Below are 23,491 nucleotides of genomic sequence, written 5' to 3'. Positions count from 1 at the left end.
ATTCGGGTTCGACATTCGAGAATTTGTCTATGACTTTCTCTTCGGCAACAACCAAGCACTTGAAGCAGGCAAGCTGGCATATCGTTTGAGAAGGATCAGACGATAATACAATGACATATTTATCTTGAAATGAAGAAAAAATTGCGTTGTACAGGTCAAACTGTAGATAGTTATAACGATCAACATGCCTGTGAAATATTGGATGTTTCCTGAAGGGAAGTCACCTTTAAAAGTAAAACTATGGAACTGGTCATCCAATGTGGTTTGTGGTCTTGCAGGAGTTATTGCTAAAGTATACTTAGGTAAGTTTTATGCTTGTCATTTGACTATTTTATCAAGTACATATAATGTTCATGCTTACACATGCCATCATTTGACATTTACAGTCAAACCCGGATATATCTCAACTCCCTCAGTGACTGTACTACAGTCAGGGTTTGACATTAACCTTTTTGAGCACTAGACCAATCGGGCTACTTCAAATGATTTTTCCTGGACCTGACCTTACATCCACTAGCCCTGACCAACTTTCCAGAAAAAATCTGATAGATTCTCCATATCTATACTTAATTTAAATGACAAACGTTAAGTTTGAACTAAAATGCATTTAATTGTCGCAAAAGAATCTTTAGTCTCGTCATTCAATTTGATGCTTTTACTTTCAAACATATTTTCAGTTTCTTTAAATTCTTACCAGCACGGAAATTCTTTAATCCATTTAGAAGAAAATGACCTCAATATTTTTTAAAAATTTATATTTCATAAGCCCTGCTTTGTTTCTTCCCAACGTTTTCCTTTTTTCTCTTTCTTGGGACATCTTTTACTTTCCTTGAGGAAGAGAATTCGTATTTGAATATAGATATTCCCACACATATGTAAACACCAAAAAATTGCTGTTTACGACGTAATTCATTAACTTGATAAACTCTTTCTTATATTCAATTCAAACTGGGTTTTTTTTTATGAAAATGAATTCAATAATTCTATTTAACCAAACCATAACTTTAACATTGTGTAGATGTCGTAGAACATCACTTCTGACCGCGACTTATTAGAACTAAAAAAGAGATTATGTCATCATGCAGTTCAAAATTGCTCGCAAACTCTTTACAGGTTTTTTTAAAGAATAAAATATCTTATGATATAAAGTAAAGTTTCTTTTTTAAACACGACCAGTCGGACTAGTAAATCAACATTTTACCCGACCGGACCTATCATTTAGTAGACTTGGTCGGTCGGACGTGCCTTAGTGTCAAACCCTGACAGTTTATCTTGGCTGAAAATATGGCTCGGCTTAATATTGGGACTGACACCTTCACCGAATCTCAGAGCAGTCCATCATAATTCATGTTCAGAAATTTACATTCATCTTCAATTGGTTAGAACTAGCAATTAATGTGCACCTTTAATATAGCCACGCGCTTCAAATAAGTTACTTGACTATTAAACCAACTCTTTTCTCACTATCAATGCTGCATTACTTACCTTCTAGTTATGTAAATTCCGTAATAAGAACTATATCACAAAATTTTCAGTTCCAATGTTGATTTTCATGGCTAAATGATAATTTTACCTCCTGAAATTGAAGAGTTCCTTCAGTCAGTTTTAATGCAAGTAGGTATGTGGATATACTATGTTTCAGTAAGTTGAGTAACCAACCTTTTTTTACACTCTTTATTTCTTTAGTAGTTGCAATTCAATTAAATCTGTATTGAACAATTTGCTTGATTGAAAGCAAAGTGTGCCCTAGATTAACAAGACTCAACTGTACTATTGTTTTTTAATGGCCAAGATGGCAAGTGTATTGTGCAGAGTAAATATATATCTGCATTGCAGCAAGGGATTATATATATCATATATAACATATTCCATAGACCAAAATAATATATCTGTGCTTTTCCGGTTTCTTGACCCTACCTACATTTTTGCTGCCGACCCTACATATTTTATTGACAGTATATATCAATAAAATAAAAAAACGACAATTTTCAAACTGGAATTTTTTTCTTTTCGCGTTTGAGTTTCTCTGATTTACATTTTGACTGAAATGGATCTTCACAATGTTTGAAATGTATTTGTAATGTATTCAAAACATATTAAAAACTAAGATTTCGATTAAAATGTTTTAATAAAACCTACCTACCCTACCTAATTTTTTGAGTGAAATACGAAGCACACATGTATATTATTTTGGCCTTGTGTGATATATGCAAAATGACTGGTTGATAGTGGCAAATATTCAGAAGAAAGGATTACATGCTGGAGCATCCTGTGAATGGTTCTCATGCAAAAGTTTGTTAACAGTAATTCAATTCCATTGCAGCATATTTTCTGTTCATTATGTCTGTACCATCAATGAATCCTGGACTTCAAACAATTTCTGCAATTACTTTCTGTAATATTGTTTATTTTCATTGTGCAGCTTGGTATCATAGTAATGACTTGATATTTCTCTTCGCTTTGTTGCACAAATGGCCAGTCTAAAGTACATACGAGGTTTGTGGACCCCTTAACTTTATTTCAACTTTCAAAGACACTGACAGGCATACATATGGTATGTCAGTGGCCTTAGAATTAGTTTTTGACACTTTTGACAGCCATATTCAATGGTCGAAAGGTTTTATGTATGTAACAGCTCTGGCAATTAGTTTTGTCTAATCTGAGAGAAAATGCAATAGAGGAAATAAATTGTAAATAATAACTCTGCCTATGGGCATTGGGCAGTATATCAACAACTGTAGGGTGATTGTTATTACTGTCCAATTCATTCCGCATGTTCAGGAGTCGGTATCATGCAGTAAACTTTGCAGTAGGGTTACTTCAAAATGAAATACTTTATTTTTCAGTGTTGTAACATGAGACGAACTATAATTACAAAATACGTGTACTAGATTTTGCTCAAAGTTCATCGTAACTCGGAAGCTTATATACTCAGATTTATTCCACTACTGTAAAAGTGGAATGCAGAAGATTTATTGAAATGACCCAAAAAAAAATTTGATTGGATTTGATGTGACACAAGTACATCTATAGAATTTTAAAGTGCATTATGATTTGCAATTAAATCTTGAGTTTTCACGCCTTTTCGTTTGGATGGTAATGAAGATTAACCATAGAATGACAGACATTAAGGCTCCAATCTGATTGCGTGATATATAGATGGAAAGTAAGATTTGATACATTAAGTGCAAGAGATTTAATAAAAAATGTATACAAGATTTAAAAGCTTATGTGATTAGGCATGTTTGTTAATGATCAACCTGGCTTAAATGCATTGAATAATTAGCTTTTATGAAAGCCTGAACTGCAGTCATGCCTCATGGTCATTTAGCAAAGTAAAAAATTTGTATTGAATTTTCAGTGCACGTCTCAAAAGTTCTAAACACTGGTTCACTCTGCATGAATGCTTGAAAGTAGAATAATAATCATGCATATATGCAATTAGTACACAAAACCAACACCTTAATTTTAAAATCAAGAAGAATTCTCATGAGTACCATGTGATAGTCAACTGGGTCTGAATCTAAAGTTACAAACTTATAGAGAAATTAACAGATCACAAACACATCCTGAAGATACATATATATATATATATATATATATATATATACACACACAGATTTACTTGTGTATTCTCACGATGTGTCGGTCATCTGTTTAATATTTCTCTAAAGTTAGAAATACAATGGTGCAAAGTGAAAGTGATAATACTGTGCTTGTTTGAATTTGCTGTAATTTGGGAATCTTATGATATAGAAGATGCTCCAAACCGAATTAAGCCAGGATTATGAGGAAAGAAAGAATATATTAAATTGGTCAAGGGATATTGGGTTATGATAACAAAACAGATTTCAGACTGTTTTGTCTGCTAAAACATCTTTGTACTAATGTAACAGGTCACACAAATCTGCCTCCAGGTAAGGTCAAGAGTACTTTAACACCAGTGTCTGACAGTTTCTATAGCTTTTATAAATACTGGCAATTTCTTCCAGATCGTTGAGTCAGTTTAAAAAAGTATGTAAATCTTTAACATCATAATTTATGTATGGGACGTACAGGTATTTATTATTTCGGTATTGTGTTTATACTTAGACTTTTAGTTTTTCATACGTATATCAGACAGGAGTAGTAGTATTTAGTAATTTAGCATTTCTGCAGTATTTCGGGCGAGCCTATAGTCACTGTTAACTTAAGTCTGTCCTTCCATCCGAGCTCATCTCTTCTATACACTTCATCAGGAATTAATATAATTGATCACAAATGTTCCTTGAGACAAGGACTTTGGGCAAAGGTCTCCAAGGTTATTTTGGAAAGGTCAAGGTAACTCAGAACAGATAAAAATGACTTATTTCAAAAGTTTTTGAACGTATATTGATCATATATTGCACTCAAATAAGTCATAGACAAAGATCAAAGGTCATTTTGCAAAGGTCAAACTTGCAGTTCCCTAACATTTGTTTAATTACAGTTTTAATTGTTCCCTAATATTTGCTTTATTACAGTTTTGATCACACCAACCATTAGATTTTGAGTCTGTTGGATGGAATACATATAATTTAGAATTTCTACCTATGGTTTGTGATAGGCTATCATCAAGTTAATCATGAATTTAGCAGGAGAGAAACTTATCCAAAGTTCAATCTAAATGTTGGGAGGGGGGGGGGGGGGGGGGGCGAGAATTTATAGCAAATCTGCCCAATGCTCCAACCTGCTCAATTACCGTAAGTGTCGTATAAATAGCAGTTTTCACTTCTGATATTTATTTCCACGGTATTAAAGTGGTATGCCCAGATTATGTAGCTACTATTAAAAGTAAATGTTCCTCTAGACCGTTCCTAGACCAGCTTAACTAAATCTATTGTTATTTGTTTTCATTAGGTGTGAAATTTAATTATGATAGTCCATTTAATACACTTCTACTTCAATCAATGAACTTTTCAATGTTTTTAGACCTTAATTTACTGTTTGAAGCTATTAATTTGATTTAAAACAGATTTATTTATTTACGTAGAATGTGAAGTGTATTTAATCATGATTGCATTTGTATTTCATTTTACTAAGCTTACCAATTTACCTAATGCCAACAGCTCAAGTGAGCTATTCTGATAAGATTTCCTACGACACCTCATTATTTGTTTTTGTTGTTAACAATTCTGTCATCTTTATAACCATTGTGCCAAACTGCCAAGGCCATGCCCATTCCAAGAGGTGTATGATTGGGAAATAATAAAGTATAGGAATCGTGTGATTTCTTCTCCAGAACCACTTAATATGAAATGACAAATCTAGCGTGATAGCTTCTTTATATATGCAGAGTGTAAGATACAGTGTTCAAATTATGACTGCAGGGTCAGCATATGGCCCCATTGATGTGCACAGGACAAATATCTTCAAACATTTTTAATATGACCAACAAGGCAGCTGTCATAATATGTCAAAATAAAATGTAAACATCCTTATATAGTGTTATAAAGATAAATAATTTCAGTCCCTGAGGTCAAAATTGGGCCACATTTATTTATTTAAAAATCTTCTCAATAATAACAAAATAGATAGAGTGTGAACTTCCCTATGTAGATTTAAGGAGCAGTCACATCTTACTGGATAGTGTGAACGGAGGTCGCACGGATAAAAATAATTGTAACATATTTGCTGTCCGTTCGTATCCATTGATGAAAGTCATTCTCGCCGCTTCTCAGGGCTCCTGCGATTGGTGTATGAAGCATACAAAACGCATAATAGCCACACGATTACTGGACAGGTACCGGGCAATTGACGGACATTACTATCTGAATAATGGACAAGTACCGGGTTAAACGAACATGGGACGCGTGAGAAACTGAATATATAACATTCTTTACATGTATCAGTCCCATGGAAGTCTGTTTGACAACCGTTATATCACCAGTTTCTTGTCCATTTGGTGTCCATTACATCTTCGCTGCAGGTTCGGTAGTATAGTCCGGCCATAACTCATGTCCACCGGACGTTAACAGATGCGAACTGGACAAGTACAGAAAAAGAAACACATGAGTTTCGATTAAAATGCATAACTGTTACAATGGATAGCTACCGTACACTAAGCAGACTCCATAGTCCAGTGGTGTCTGTTACAAGTTTTGAACATGCTCAAAACTTTACGCTGAATAGACCGGACTTTGCCAGACAAGATATGTCTAAGAACAGAGACGAACGGATTGACAATTTTGTTATCGTTGGACGTCTGTTAGCGTTATCCGGTGAGGTGTGACTGCTGCGTTAAATGACTCAGATTATCGACCGCTATTTCTCCCTGTGTTTGAATGGGTTGCAAATTTTACGTAGAATCTTCTTCAGAATGACAAGGGTACAGTTTGTCAATTGAATATCTATGCATGCTTCCTTATGTAATATAAATGCTTTTTTTCATCATGACTCTTGGGGCCAGGGTTTCAAAGTTCCATGGGAAAATATGAAGGAATGTTCTGTAAACAAAAATCTCTATACCACAGTTTGTTCAATTTTTGTGAAAGCATCCTTGTGCAGCATAGATTCAGATTATTTCCCTTCATGATCCTGCATTCTGGATGGGGCCAAGATAGGGTTTAAAGATTTATATTACATGTATATAAGAAAATTCTTTATATAATGAAAATTTATGTTTCTGTAAACCAGGAATCCCAATTTAAGGCCAGTGTGGGGCTACAAAAAAGTTCATAAAATTACAAAGTATAATTCTTTTTTAGCCGAGTTGCAACGAAGTTGAACTCGACTATTGGTTTGGTGATGCGGGCGGACGGTTGGGTGTCAACAATTGGTTTCCGGATGATAACCCGAAAAGTTTACAATCTAATCAAATGAATCTTTGATATATTGTTGGGTACCAGGTAAGGAAGATCCCTATTGATTTTGGAGAAAAATTGTGAAGGGCCAAGGTCACAGTGACCGAAAATAGAATGAAAATTTCAGAAAAATTTGGTTTCCAGATGATAACTCAGAAAGTTTAAATCCGAATCAAATGAAACTTTGATATATTGTTGGGTCGACGTACCAGGTAAGGAAGACCCCTATTGATTTTTAAGAAAAAAGGTTAAAGGTCAAGGTCACAGTGACCGAATATAGAATGAAAATTTCAGAAATATTTGGTTTCCGGATGATAACTCAGAAAGTTTAAATCCGAATCAAATGATACTATAGATATTGTTATGTACCAGGTAAGGAAGACCCCTATTGATTTTGGAGAAAATGAGTCAAAGGTCAAGGTCACAGTGACCGAAAATAGATTTAAAATTCCAAAAAAAAAATTAGTTTCCGGAGAATAACTTGAAAATTTTCAATTTGAATCAAATGAAACTTGGTTATATTGTTGGATACCAGCAAAGCAAGACCCCTATTGATTTTGGAGAAAAAAGGTCAAAGGTCAAGGTCACAGTGACCAAAAATAGATTGAAAACTTCAGACAAATATGGTTTCTGGACAGTAACTTGAAAAGTTTAAAACTGAAATTAGTTCTTCACAATTATAGATATGCTACATCATTCCTGATTTTACAATGTATCCCATGCAACTCGGCTTATGCACCCCTGGGTGCATATATTGACTTTTGTAATTTTTTCTCAAGAACCACAGATGCTCTGTATGTTGAATGGATATGAAAGCATCCTCATGAAGTGTAGATTTAAGTGTGTTAACACCATGACATCTGGTTCTAGAGTGAGGCTGCATCATGGGGGTTTGAAATTTTACATAGAAATATATAGGGAAACTCTTTTAAAATCTTCTCAAGAATCACAATAGTACAATTGTTTAAATTGATATCCAAGATATGCCAAGCATCTTCATGTAGTATAGATTCAAGTTTGTTCAAACTATGACTCCTGGATTCAAAGTGGGAAAGAGGCAGTATCGAAAGTGACAATCTAATTAAAATCAGACTTCTTAGATCCACGCCGTATATTTTGCGTAAGATCTGACATAACCCGATTAAGGGTCATGTTCATTTGAACTTTATGTTAGTCAATCAGCGCGTCGCCTATGAAGTCGTCAGTGTTCACAATTCAAGGAAAATGGCTGTGATTGTTTGGTTTGGATAAAAAACACGTCAACTGGCGTTATATTCCTCGCGTTAATTAAACCATCTTGAAAACTATTCAAATCATACCCATCCCTATTCATATATAAATCACAATTTGATTTGGGTGTATTTTATATCGTACGTTTTGTTGTTTGTATGAACGGAATAGATTCGGCATTTTTGCGAAAGTTTAGAATTCCTTATGTGAGAACAATTTTATAGTGGAACTGCCTGAATCATAGCCATCATTGTCTGTATGGCGCAATCTGACTGGCTGATAGTTCTGGTGAATATTCCAAGCAAAAAGTCATGTGGACATGACCCCCAATGGGGTTATGTCAAATCCTATTATAGCGATTGTAAGCGTATCCTAGGATCTGATTTTAATTAGATTGCGAAAGTGAGTGATGTGGCCCTTGGGCCTTGTGTATTAAAATTGAAATATCATTTTCTCCAGCTCCCCTACTTTATTTTATGACATTATGTACATAATCACACCGGCAGTGGCCAGCATTACATGAAAAAGTCCGGAGTTTTTTAAGAACTAGAAATAATACAATAATAATTATCAATGTGTAGAATTTTAAAGATATTAGAGGAAGTTATAAGTCTATCATGTCTTATTGAATACGCTGATTTTGGTTGGTTTTATCTGCAAATACAGATATAATATATGCTATACATTGGAACAAAATTTGTAATACATCATTGGTGTGGACAACTGATGTCTGCTCTAAGTGAATTTCAAGGTCCTCTGGTATGAAAAAATTGTGACCGTAAAGTAACTTGACACGAAAACAGTGACACCCAGTTTTTGTGTGCCAAAAAAAAGTATATATATTCTAAAGGTAGCTCACTACTTTAAAGCTTATACTCCTTATGACACAACGTCACAAGATGGCGATTTAAATGTTTTGTGAAAGTATTTGTATTGGTCAATTTGTTTATATATCATCATAGCTCAGTGGTTAAAGCATTGGGCTGGTGAACTGGAGATCTCGAGTTCGAATTCGCCAGGGTCTTTTGTTCATATTTATGTAGCAATATTCCATTATCACCTGCATAATGATGTTTATATATCTCAACTGATTCGATATGCAAGAGCTTGTTCTGCGTATAGTCAGTTTTTAAATTGAGGTAAGCTACTGACAAACATGGTACAGGGGTTTCAACAGTCTCGATTGACGTCAGCATTTCGCAAATTCTATGGTTGTTATAATGATCTAGTTCGTCAATACAACCTATCATTGGGTCAAATGCTGACGTGTTTCATACCGATTGTTAAGCCATTCTTGGCACACTAATTTTGACTGCGGATAACTCCGTTTACCTGATCAGGATATAGGGCTCATGGTGAGAGTGATCGGTCAACAGGGGATGCTTACTCCTCCTAGGCTCCTGATCCTACATCGGGGTCCGTATTTGCCCAACTATCTATTTGTATTACTTAGAGGAGTTATGAGATTGATCACTGTTCATTATCTTCACCTTGCATGTGTTAAAATGAATTTTTGAAAATCATATTTTCATCCAAATTTGCATATTTTCTGCATTTTTAGGTCACCTCAGGTGACCTATTGCAATTGGTTGTCGTCCATTGTCGTGTGTTAACAATTGAACGTTTTTAACTTCTTGATAACTACCTGTCCAATTCTTTTCATATTTGGCATGAAGCATCTTTTGGACAAGGGGGACATAAATTGTAAATTCCAGGACTCCAGCACTCCTGGGGCTCTAAGGGCAGGGCAAAAACTTCCCAAAATTGACCAATTTTCAAAAATCTTCTCTACAACCGCATACGTGTAAGAAAAACGGGTCCAAACTTGGTATATAATGTTTATGTGTAAAACACTTAAATAACATCTTCTTTAATGTTATTGATGCTAAATTTAAACTAAATGGATATTAAGAAAGAGCAGGTAGTCCTTTACCAAAATTGTAAATTTGATGATCCCTGGGATAGGGGTTCTGAACCCAAGTTGGGGCCAAACTTAGTATACAGTATTTATCTGTAAGTTTGCTGATACTGTATAAAATCTAAATGCTAGCTTACTTAGGAATAGCAGAAAAGGATGTATAAAAAAAATGGTAATTTTATATATCTTGTTATATCCCCCGCAACAAGTTGGGGGGGGGGGGGGGGGGGTATACTGGAATCGGGTTGTCCGTCTGTCTGTCCGTCCGTCCGTCTGTAGACGCAATGGTTTCCGGGCTCTAAAACATTATCCTTTCCACCTACAGTCACGCGCACTGGACATCGAAGTAGCAATATGGTTTCCGGGCTCTAAAGCGTTATCCTTTTCACCTACAGTCACCATATCATACATATGGACTACCCATGGGATGAAGATGTTCCCTATCAATTTTGGGGTCCAAAGGTCAAGCACACTGAACATCGAAGTAGCAATATGTTTTCCGGGCTCTAAAGCGTTATCCTTTCCACCTACAGTCACCATATCATACATATGGACTACCCATGGGATGAAGATGTTCCCTATCGATTTTGGGGTCCAAAGGTCATGTGCACTGGACATCGAAGTAGCAATATGGTTCGGTTTGTCATGCCATTTGTTTTTTACACTCAGAAAAGAGATAGTTTATACCTATTACCAACACCCTTTGGGAGATTGGGGTAAGGGGGGGGGGGGGTATTCTTAGTGAACATTGCTCACAGTACCTCTTGTTTAATACTGTTGTTGAATATTAGAATTTAGCTTTGATATTCAGAACAGGAAATTTATTTCTAGATTTCATAGCCCTTGGGAGTAGTGATACTTTTTCACTAGTACTCAGGTGATCAATAAGGCCTGTGGGCCTCTTGTTGGCAAATATCCTTATTATATATCATCATATCTTTTGTGATTAAATCAACTAGTATTGATTTGAGAAACTATTTCAGGGTGTTACAGTGAGCCACCGTAAGTTTTTGCATGCAAAATATAAAATCTTAATCCATCCAAAGAATCTAAAACTTGATTTCTATCTTTCAGAACGTTTGAACAAATGCACTGTATACAACAGAGAGACCATGATAGACGCTGTCGATGATGTGAGGAAATCTGGGCGGAGCCTCATTACGTACTCTAACCACAACAGCTGTATCGATGACCCCACGACCCTGGGTAAAGACAGATTTAGTCTAGAATTAATAGATTGAAATTTTTTTCTTTCAAATTCTGCTCTTTTACAGCACAAGAGTAGACAATCTGAATGGGGGGGGGGGGGGCCAGTTTGTGAACAACAATAAAATAATCATGTGAGAGAGAACCCAGTCAAATTTCAACATGGAACAATAAATTACATCTCTTTTTACACTGAGTGGCCCAAAGTATTGCAACAAACATGGCTGACGTCATCACAATTTTACTCGCTTCAAATTTTATGATGATGTCAGCCATGTTTGTTGCAATACTTTTGGCCACTCAGTGTAGTTCATAAATTTGTAAGTACAGTAATACTAATTGAACTACATGTATATGTAATGCTGTATATTTCACATAGCCATGATGAAATGGAGGCAGGTTGTGAATGGAAAGAGGCTTCGATGGGTCCTTGTTGCAGACGAGATCTGTTTCACGTCCAAACCTTTGGCTGTTTTCTTCAGCTTAGGAAAAGCCATTCCTGTAATCCGAGGAGAAGGAATCCGTCAGAAACCCATGGACTTCGCCTTAAAGAAAATTAATCAGGGAGGATGGGTGCATGTATTTCCTGAAGGTACCGTATACAGCTTTATTTCTGGGGTACTTTAATTTTCATACCGTATACAGCTTTATTTTTGGGGTAGTTTAATTTTCATTCAACCTGAATTTTGCTATAGTTAAATTTGTCCTATTTTCACTTTGTATCAGAACCATGTAATTTGAACTGCAGTGATTACGAGGTAGGTGTGTTAATGGGGTTGTGTAATACACATGTATGTGTACATACTATTTTCATCTTTTTTTTGTTTCTTATGTGTGCAGTTACTTTGTTGCCATAACTTTATGTGTTAAAAGTACTTTAGTCAGTGCAACATGCAAATTCTTTTTTTTTCTTCTTATTTATCATATATTACCGCTTTGCACGAGCTATACGCATTGATATAAGTTGTAGAACTCACAGGGGCTAAGCTCGTTTGGGCTCGAACTCTGTGATACCATAAATATATGGTAACGCAGATTTCGGGCCCAAATGGGCTTAGCCCTTGTGGTAGAACTTGTTAGTTAATCATCGTAAATTAAATAAAGTTTAAATTTTAAACATGTATATTATGATTTTAAAAAATGGAGTTGTTATTATAATATGAGTTGTTAATATAATATGAGGGGAATTTTTTATTCTTCATTGTTTATGTAAGCTGGATGAACATAAATCCTCATCATCGATGATAAATCCTCTGATCGTCAATGATAAATCCTCTGATCGTCAATGATAAATCCTCTGATCATCAATGATAAATCCTCTGGTTGTCAATGATAAATCCTCTGATTGGGAATGATAAATCCTCTGATCGTCAATGATAAATCCTCTGATTGTCAATGATAAATCCTCTGATCGGGATGATAAATCCTCTGATCGTCAATGATAAATCCTCTGATCGTCAATGATAAATCCTCTGATCGTCAAGGATAAATTCTCTGATCGTCAATGATAAATCAGAGATGATAAATCCTCTGATCAATGATAAATCCTCTGATCGGGATGATAAATCCTCTGATTGGGAATGATAAATCCTCTGATCAATGATAAATCCTCTGATTGGAAATCCTCTGATCGTCAATGATAAATCATCTGATTGGGAATGATAAATCCTCTGATCGTCAATGATAAATCCTCTGATCGGGATGATAAATCCTTTGATCAATGATAAATCCTCTGATCGTCAATGATAAATCCTCTGATCGTCAATGATAAATCCTCTGATCGTCAATGATAAATCCTCTGATCAATGATAAATCCTCTGATCGGGAATGATAAATCCTCTGATTGGGAATGATAAATCCTCTGATCGGGAATGATATTATAATAACAGACTGTAATACCTACAGATTTTGATTTTTACATTAAATAACCTGAGGAGAAGCAGCTGAAGGAATAAATTTACAGAACATAAATTCTGCATTAAGGGACACATTTCCCCCAATTTGGAGATGTTTATAGTAAAAGTCAATATTCTTTTCATTTCCAGGGAAAATAAACATGGAAAAATCTTACGTGAGGTTAAAATGGGGTAAGTGCCTTTACACGTATAGAATTTAGTCTGTGATTGTGGAATTTCTTCTTCCCATTCATTTCAACTGTCCTCAAATTTGATAAATACACTTGTCATAATGATGAATATTACATGTATTGAAAAAGGCTTGATTTATGACAGTTATGAAGTATATTATATATTTCTGCCTGGTAATCCTGGGCATGCATCGCTATTCATAATCATTAAACAAGTCATTTTCACCTTCTGTACACTTTGAAAAACCATCCAAATACATACATTCACCACCAAACTGTTTCAGAGGGTACCATAAGTTCACCAGACTAAAGGTCATGTTATTTCAGACCAGACTAAGGTCATGTTGTTAGTCACTCTACACAGTGCACTGTGTGTTTGTAGGGGATGCCCTCCACCAGGGTGGGATACCCCGTACCAAGGTAGAGAAAGCAAGCCAACCTTCAAGTGCCCAGTGAACCGAAAAGTGTTTTGTTATCAGCATGTGTTAATTGTTATTGTTCATCCCACGCTTGGCCATGAAGCATTTTCAATAAATGTAGAAAGTACATTTGAAATACTATAACTTCGCCTTTTTGAATGTATGAAGACAGTTTTCTAAGTGGATGAAAAACGGTTTGCAGTAGATGACACGAGAGCCTTGAGATATTTGAATGGAGACTCTTTAGTTGAAAAGTTTAACGAGTTTTCAGAATTAAATACGATGTTACCATGTACTCTTAGAAGGGTTGATAGCTTGTCAGGCACAGAAAGAGGAGTCACGGTTTAGGGGGAGGGAGATCAGACCCCAAAGGCAGGGAGGGGGTCACTAGGAGGTTTGAAAACTTTTCTGATCAGAGTTTGTCCATTATCTGTCTGTCATCTGTTTTCAAACTGTTTATGTTTCCCACTTCATCTCAAGACTCATAGGGCCAATTTTAAATAAACTTGTTACAAAGCATCCATATGTTAAGGGGATTCAAGTTTGTTTAAATTAAGGTGGTACTCTACATCGTCATAATGGCTGACTTCCTGTAAAAACATGGATGCAAAAATCGTTATCAGCAATATTTGACTTTTCCTTTTCCATTTAAATACCTAGCCGAGTAGCTCAGTAGGTTAGAATACCGACTGCTGAATTGTAGGTAGCAGGTTCGAGTCCATCAGGGGTTTTAAATTTTTTTCAGATTACCTTCTTATAAAACTGTATTTTTTGACAAAATAAAGTAAATTTGAAAATTTTCAACTTCAAAATATTGTTGTACATATCCTCCACTTTGCATCTACATCGAATTTCTCTGGTGTAGCATACCTCCTTAAGAGCCATTCCTTCTTCCAGGGGGAGATGAGGAAAATAAAGTGGGGTGGATTTCTTACGAATCTTCTTCAGAACCATAAAGGTGCATATGTCATATTGATGTGTAGCTCAGTATTATTGTTATGTAATGTACGTTCAAGTTTATTCACATCATTGCTCCAGAGTTAAAATATTTAGGTCAAGGATGCCTTATCCCTGACTGATTTAGGTCAAGGACACCTTATTCCTGACCGATATATTTATCCTAGAGGGTGAAATTTCTGTAATCCATCATGTATACTCATAATTTGGATTCTTATATAATCTCAAATGATTGTTTTTATGTGGATGGTCTTTGATAATTGCTTTTCTCTCTATAGGGATTGGAAGATTACTAACAGAAGCTAAGCAGTGCCCCGTTGTGTTGCCGTATTATCACATGGGTAAGTGTCGCTGTATTCTAGCAGCTTTACGTAATTATAAAATAGGGTTTTGTAGTGGAGACTGGTACAGGATACAAACTTCTGTCTTTTTGACAGCTGCCTGTTACGAATCAGTCTGTCATAATTATGTGTTCACTTGTTAGTTCTTTCGAACTTGAGGTGCCAGTGAACTTTTCAGATCAATTTGTCTTTGGATGTATGAATTTTTAGTTTGCCAGGGTGAATGTCTAGAGAACTAATGTCATACCCTTGCCTGGATTTCTTGAAAAAACGTAAGTCAAAACATGGACTTAAGTCTGAGATTTTACTCAAATAGAAGAAAACTCAAACTTAAGTTTGAGATTTTTTCGAGAAATTCAAGTCAGGTGTATTTGTCATTGGCTAGGTATGACTCATTAAGTAAGGTAAAGTTTTTAGCTTATTGGATCCATAGCTCAAATGAGCTTTTTAGGTCACCTGAGTAAACTCAGGTAACCTATTGCAATTGGTTTTCGTCTGTCGCCGTGCGTTAACAATTGAACATTTTTAACTTCTTCTTAATAACTACCAGTCCAATTCTTTTCAAATTTGATATGAAGCATCATTGTGACAAGGGAGACATAAATTGTAAATTCCAGGACTCCAGCACCCTTGGGGCCTTAGGGGCAGGGCAAAAACTGCCCAAAATTGACCAATTTTCAAAAATCTTCTTCTCAAGAACCACCCACATGTAAGAAAAACTAAATGCATAGTGATGCAGAGCAGGAAAGCCTCTACCAAAATTATAAATTTCATGATCCCTGGAGTAGGGGTTCTGACCGCAGGGTGGGGCCGAACTTGTTATATAGTGTTTATGTGTAAAACACTTAAATTACATCTTCTTTAATGCTATCGATACTAAATTGATAGTAAATAGATATTTAGAAAGAACAGGTAGTCCTTTACCAAAATTGTAAATTTGATTATTCCAGGGGTAAGGGTTTTGGTATCAGGGTGGGGCCAAAATGGTCAGTTATTAAATGTGTGAACAATAGACATTTTTAACTTCTTGATAACTATCATTCCAATTCTTTTCAAATTTGGTATGAAGAATCATTGGAACAAGGGGGACATAAATTTTAAATTTCAGGACTCCAGCACCCCTGGGGCCCTAGGGGCAGGGCAAAAACTTCCCAAAATTGACCAATTTTCAAAAATCTTCTTCTCAAGAACCACACACATGTAAGAAAAACTAAATGCATAGTGATGTAGAGCAGGAAGGCCTCTACCAATATTGTAAATTTCATGATCCCCGGGGTAGGGGTTCTGACCCCAGGGCGGGGCCAAACTTGTTATATAGTGTTTATGTGTAAAACACTTAAATAACATTTTCTTTAGTGTTTTTTTTTTAGACAGGACGTATTATGGTACAGCGATGTCCGTCCGTTCGGGGTTTTCTCTTTATAATTTCATTTCCCTTTCACATATGCTAAAACTTGCTGTGTAGCTTCTTTGTGGGTCACTCTAGATCATAGTGCAATTTTGATCCATTTCAACCTTTTTTCCAGGAGTTTTGCCCCTTTATTTGGAAATTAATATTCTATGGAGGGTACATAATTTGTCCACGCAACTCCTCCCACAGTTTTCAAGTGAAGACCTTCTTTTGTGGAATGTTTGTATAGGTAAAGAAGATGGATTTTGATTTTCTACAATTTTTGAGAAAATTACAAGTTGTTGAACTTACTCTATTTGGACCATTGAACAGTGAGGGTTCTTTAGTGTGTCACACCCACCGTGACACGGGACATCCATTTTTAAGGTCATTCACACCTGATGCCGAGCGTTTGGCGATGGAACTGTCACTACCTGTTTTAACGACTTAGGTTTGTTGCGGCCGGGATTCGAACCCCACCCTTCCGCATGCAAGGTGAACGCTCTAACCTCTAGACCACTGCGGTGGTTATATATACAAATTATAAGAATTAGAAGTACATGTATGTAGTTGAAAGTAGCGCTTATTACACAAGTTCAGGAAAACACGCATTCAGAATGCCATGTAAGAAATAGGCAGTAAGCAATTAAGGCTCATTTTTCTCCTGACACAGGCATTCGACTTCCAGTAAACAGAGTGGAGGATGTTTTCTTTAGGATACTAGGATAGATTAACACAACCGTATATAATTTGGATGCTGCGTCTTGACTTCTACTAGTATTTTCCAGATTGTATATTTTGTAGCAGGTTCATTTTGCATTATAATTTCTGTTGCAAGTTTATCATGATTGTTTTTCTTTTCATAGGCATGGATGATGCTTTACCAACGAAGTCTCCATACATACCACGAATTAAACAGGTATATTATTTTTCTATTGATAGGGATGGATGAGGCATTTCCAAATAAAAAACCTCATTTTCCAGAGCATGGAAAGGTACAAGCGAGGTCTTGCCAGAAATAGGGAGTGAAGTGCATAATTACACCTCAATATTTAACACCAGTTTATTTCCACCCTGTTATATTCAAGTTATGAATCCATATATGATATATAGATATATATATCATACCATGCCTTCACCCCATCTTTTCCATTTTTTCTTTGCTTTTAAGGTGAAGAAATAGGCAGTTCTTTATTAGCATTAGGTATTTTACTACTTTTTTTGTACATGTATATGATCTGCAAATAAATCAACTAGGCCACCTTATGCCCTCTCTCAGCTCTATCAAATCATATTTAATAAAGTACAAAAATGTACTCCTGGGAGTGGAACTTATCAAATATTAGAAAATTTTACTGTTTAATTAATAATGGGTGCAGAATTGTAATCTACTGTTTTATGGGTCGTTTTGAAAAACTTATTAGTTCAGCTGAATTATTTTCTAATACTCTGAATCCTGGAGTTTATTTACGTCACATTTACTCATCCCTTTCTATTTGACATATAGTTACCCAAATTATTTGAAGGAGGCACTGTTCCTTGTTTCATCATGCACTTCTAAAAATTTACTGGTATACAAAAATACTAATTTTGTAGTTGCTTTTTATAATCAAATTATTTACTCTATTCTTATACATGTACCATAAAATATGTGTAATATTGATGAAGGTTTCATTAAAATTTGTGTAATGTTGATGAAGGTTTCATTAAAATTTGTGTAATATTGATGAAGATTTCATTAAAATTTGTGTAATGTTGTTGAAGATTTCATTAAAATTTGTGTAATGTTGATGAAGGTTTCATTAGAATTTAATTTACCTGATATTTTAGTATAATGTATTGTGATAAATAAACTTTGTACCATTATTCAATGGCGTTTACATAATTCTATACATATATGTATTAGTATATTTTACAGATGCATATATCATTCAAGGTCAACAATTTGAAGACAGCAAAAATGAAATATACTAATTTGTTTATTTGTTCTTCAGAAAATCACAATTTTAGTTGGAACTCCAATAGACTTCTCAGAAGAGTTGGAACACTTGAAACACAAAATGACATCGGTGAGTAGTGAAATATGTGGAAAGAGGACTCAACATTTTATCGTCTCTCCACAAGACATATCTTAGCCTAGACATTACACCATTCCATATGTTTTACTGAGTTGAAGAAGTATTTAGTCAATTTTATATTTTTCATGATCCAAAAAATGTAATTCAAAACTTAGTAAACTTGAATTTTAACCTTTAAAAAAGATGGGAAAGTGTGTTGTGTGATAATATTGAATGCTGAGGATTTCTGTTAATGCTTGTCAAGGATTGCTAAATAATTCCTCCATGCAGTGTGATACTAGTAGCAGAAACCACATGTTTACTCGCCATGTGCTTTAGATCATCTTTGCAAGACAAAAGTTCAAGACCACCACTGTCGTCGTCATGTGACAGCACCAGGTTGGAACCCATGGCTAGCGAAGATAGAGCTAGTGTCTAAACTGTCACCTGGTGTTATGCTTTGCTGACACCCCATACATACATATGAATATGCATTGCTGACACCCTATACATACATAGGAATATGCAAACATCCTTGTGTTTTGTTGATTCAGTTTCATTGACCTCATGACCTCCATAACCAGGGCACCAGTGGGGTTTAGGGGCGAGATCAAAAGTTCAATATCTGACAAAAAAACTAAATTCACATAGTTTTCACCAAGACACCCCCCCTCCTCCTCCTTCCCCCTTTAAAACTAAATATGATATCACGGTAAATGTTGAAACTATATCGATTAGCAGGTAAAACATACGATTATAAATAACACTCTGTATACCTTTTCTACTGTTTATTCACAAATGAAAGTGTACATTAAAACCATTAAATGTTCATTAAAATGTAATATTATTATGTGGTTTTTAACAGTCGCTTGTCTTTTTAGCTCACCTGAGCATGAAATTCGGATGAGCATTGTGGCTGCTGAGTCACTTTAATAAATTATACTTTTAATTAAACAGTTGTTCTTCAGAAACATTAAAATTGTTTCATTGTTTATTTCTTATTCAAAAATCTTCCTGTGTTTTTTTTTTTTTTTCAGACTGAACTCAGGAAACATTTTACAGATATTCTCCAAGAAAAACTCTATGCTTTGCGTAAAGAGGCTGAGGAACTTCATCACAGGAACACGGACAGCTAACATCTATCTTGCTGTTGACTTTTGTAACATGGAACTTTGCAGCATTATTGTTCATTCAAAATCCATCATTATTTTGATTGAATTACAAGTACATGTAGATCACTGTATATTGGGGTAACTTAAATTTGGTGCCGGGGATATTTCGCAGATTTTTCTCAAGAGGTAGTTTGAAATATTAGTGCTTTGTTCTTTTGGCATAATTCATTTCAAAAGTCCATTATTTTATATGAATTTAAAACATGATTGTGACGTAAACCTTTTGTTTGAATCGTCCATTCTCTAGGTTATTGTTGTGCTAACTCCACAAACAATGCATGAAGTTACCTATGACATCACAGGACAATCTACCTTAAGTTACCTGTAAGTGCCTATTCTTTTTTGAAGAACTGTCCATTCAGGTGGGGGGTTTTTTCAATCAGAATGGACAGTCACAACAAACAGAATGGACCGTGCCAGGTAAAGATTGGAATGCAACATTTAATTTATGTATTTTCAAAACTTGAACTTGAAGGAAACATTTCCAGATTTTATTTTGATTTCATTAGTGGTATTTCCAGTCCATGGTACTTTCACTTGTTTCTCTTTATCGGCATTTTGTCTGTCACTACTTTTTAACATTCCCATGAATAATCTTGCTGATATCTTGAAGTATCGTTTGTGACCGTATGGCACTTGATCTGTGGCCTGTCTTCTCAGTGATGAGATGCTCATCTATTCCAACTTCATATAGTCTGGTTGCCGCTGTAGCATGCAAAGAATGATTGATATAATGGCCTTCAAATCCTGCTTGAGAACAAAGCTTGCCTACTGTTTTTTGAAGAACATGGACACCAACAGCTGTATCTCATACCATGTATTCTGGGTTGTGTACTAGTATTTCAGGGGTCTTAAATATAAAGCATCACATCTTTCAATTTCAGGCCTGAAAAATAAATGCTAAATTCGGAAAGTATGTGAAATAAAGCAAGCTCATAGAATTGTTACATTGGATGTTTATACACTATTTGCCTTAAAGGAAGGTATTTTTCATACATCAAAACTGGACATCTCTCTAGAGCATTCTTGCTATGGTATGCCCTGGTAACCTTTACCTTTACATTTCTGTGCTGTAATCCTCCTCTTTTGCTTTTGGAGACATCCTCCTTGTATTCAAGATATTTGGTTCCATCAGTCTGTGTACAGATGGTGATTTGACTGTTCGGTCCAACTCTCGGGTTTCTGTGCCCTTGCCCAGCTCTATCAGTCTGTGAGCAGATGGTGATTTGACTGTTCGGTCCAACTCTCGGGTTTCTGTGCCCTTGCCCAGCTCTATCAGTCTGTGAGCAGATGGTGATTTGACTGTTCGGTCCAACTCTCGGGTTTCTGTGCCCAGCTCTTAATGCAAAGTGTAGTCCCAATAAATAAATGAGTGTATCCAACAATTTTTGAGGATTATCCGTCCCAAGAATACCCTTAGACCACATTATATTCTGCTGATCTTCTGATATCACTTCTGCATGTCTTCTCTCTATTACAAGCCCACAACTTGATAGTTCCTTCATATTTTAATCTAGAACTCTACGCATGCATTCAAAAGATTTGTTATCAATGAAACTAATGCATCTTCCCTTATTTCGGAGGTAATGTTGTACTGCACAAGCGGTTTCATATAGAGTGTTTGGTTTGTAGTCTTCCCCCTTTCTATTCTTGACCTCTGTGATAAAAAAAACTCATCACTGTGTTAAGTTCCTCATCACTCATTTTCAAAATATCTTCTTGTGATGTAAATCCAAATGAATTCTGGCCCAAGATTTTTTTCCTGTTTTGCTGCCTAGTTTCAAACAATGATATAGCCCACCTCACTTTTCCTTCTGTTTTCTTTGATTGTCCTTTCAGCGGTTTAAGAAAGCGCTCAATATTTTCAATATTCTGGCTAGCATTCACAAGTTCCTCATCAGAAATGTCCGAAAATGAAACCATCTTCAGGTTGAAGTTTGCCTTATTTTGTGTTTTACTATTTTTCATTTCTAAATTCCAAAATGTCGCGTATCTGCGCGTCTTCAGTTTTCTTGAATTTTGACTGAAATAAAAAAAATCACTTTCTCCATCAGAGGAAGACATGCTTATCTTACAAAGATGAACTTTCAGTTGATTCAAAAACATCACATTCTTGTATTAATGTCTACCAAAACCCATCTGTATGTGTCCATTCTTTAGACAAAGGCCTTTGTTATGTAGCATCTTGTAACACAATAGCCATTAAACAAAATGCTGAGCACCCTTATCTTACCTGTGACTGTCTATTCTGTAAACAATGAATTTATTATTGCATGTATGGTGGAAATGCTATCTGGAACAGTTCGTTTTGAATACAAGTGTTCTACATTTTGTTTATTTGATTCCACCCCACAAAAAGAAAATCATGTTTTAAGTGGAAAAAAGGCCTCAAACTGCCCATTCTGTGAGAGGAACTAATCCCGGGCCTACAGTCCTCAATTAGTTCTTTCTTTTACAGAATGGACAGTTTGAGACCTATCTCCTTTACAGAAATTTTGGCGCTTTTTTTTCATCCACCAAGAAATTCAACACTTCCAGAATGCTAAAATTACCCATTATACAGATTGTACAGTGTATGAATGTTCTTTAAAATTTGGATGAACAGATTAAGTATTGTAAATTGATTTTATTTTTTTAATGCATACATGTACATATGAATTGAAGTTATGGAATAAAAAATCTGATTTGATATGCAAATTTGTATCTCGCTGGGGTATTCTATGCCGATCGAGCTGAATGTGGTCAATAATGCTTGTGCTGGATCGAGCTGAATGTGGTCAATAATGCTTGTGCTGAATGTGGTCAATAATGCTTGTGCTGGATCGAGCTGAATGTGGTCAATAATGCTTGTGCTGGATCTGATTATTGTGAGTTCATGATTATGTCATAGAGTGCATTTTAAGTCACTAAAATGGTACAAATTATTCTAGTATTTATAATTGAAGGAATTTGGGGTTTTTACCCAGTTCTTACATGTATAAATGTTACGGGTGGAGAGGGTAAGAGGAAGGGAGGCAGAGAAAGAAGGTGGGGATAAACAGGTTATTATGTAACAGGAAAGGAGAAAATGCAACGGACCAGACCAGGATTCGAACTCAGGCCCCCAGTCAGGTGCTCTACCAACTGAGCTATCTGGCCAATGGTGATTGAACCCGGCTGACCGCTACATTCCTCCCTCCTTAAATGTCTTCACACCTGAAGACATCAACCCAGGATCTTGATCCCCAGGCAGACATTTTCACCTGTCAGTTTCAGGGGCTGGTATACGGCATCAAATGTAACAGGAAGGGAGAAAATGCAACGGACCAGACCTGGTATGTATAAATGTTACGGGTGGAGAGGGTAAGAGGAAGGGAGGCAGAGAAAGAAGGGGGGGATAAACAGGTTATTGTGTAACAGGAAAGGAGAAAATGCAACGGACCAGACCAGGATTCGAACCCAGGCCCCCAGTCAGGTGCTCTACCAACTGAGCTCTCTGGCCAATGGTGATTGAACCCGGCTGACCGCTACATTCCTCCCTCCTTAAATGTCTTCACACCTGAAGACATCAACCCAGGATCTTGATCCCCAGGCAGACATTTTCACCTGTCAGTTTCAGGGGCTGGTATACGGCATCAAATGTAATAGGAAGGGAGAAAATGCAACGGACCAGACCTGGATTCGAACCAGCCCCCCCCCCCCCCCCCCCCCCCCCCTGTAATAGCTTCCTAAATGTGATACAACACAAGTAAATAAAGTTTGCTGCTTTAGACCTATAATTTTCGGATCTATAGATACACTACACTTGTCCAACTAGAGGGTTCATACCCCTTGATAAAAATACTATAGGCATCTTTTTATGCCCCCCTTCCAAGAAAAGGGGCCTGTCAGTAAGTATCTGGGCCGGTAGTGCAC

General features: G+C 36.0%; 1 protein-coding gene across 1 annotated transcript; it reads left to right on the top strand.

Annotated features, from left to right (window-relative positions):
• The first annotated feature begins 13 nt into the window (after positions 1-13).
• Positions 14-22,286, top strand: LOC125654634 (tafazzin-like). Its single transcript, XM_048884625.2, has 8 exons — positions 14-302; positions 11,044-11,175; positions 11,555-11,767; positions 13,221-13,262; positions 14,916-14,978; positions 17,235-17,287; positions 18,363-18,437; positions 19,463-22,286. The coding sequence occupies exons 1-8, from the start codon at positions 185-187 to the stop codon at positions 19,559-19,561; spliced, it is 795 nt and encodes a 264-aa protein (XP_048740582.2). The 5' UTR covers positions 14-184; the 3' UTR covers positions 19,562-22,286.
• The last annotated feature ends 1,205 nt before the right edge of the window (positions 22,287-23,491 follow it).

Source organism: Ostrea edulis, chromosome 7 (assembly GCF_947568905.1).
Source record: "Ostrea edulis chromosome 7, xbOstEdul1.1, whole genome shotgun sequence".
Classification (NCBI taxonomy): Eukaryota; Metazoa; Mollusca; class Bivalvia; order Ostreida; family Ostreidae; genus Ostrea; species Ostrea edulis.
This window is presented reverse-complemented; position numbering and strand designations above follow the sequence as displayed.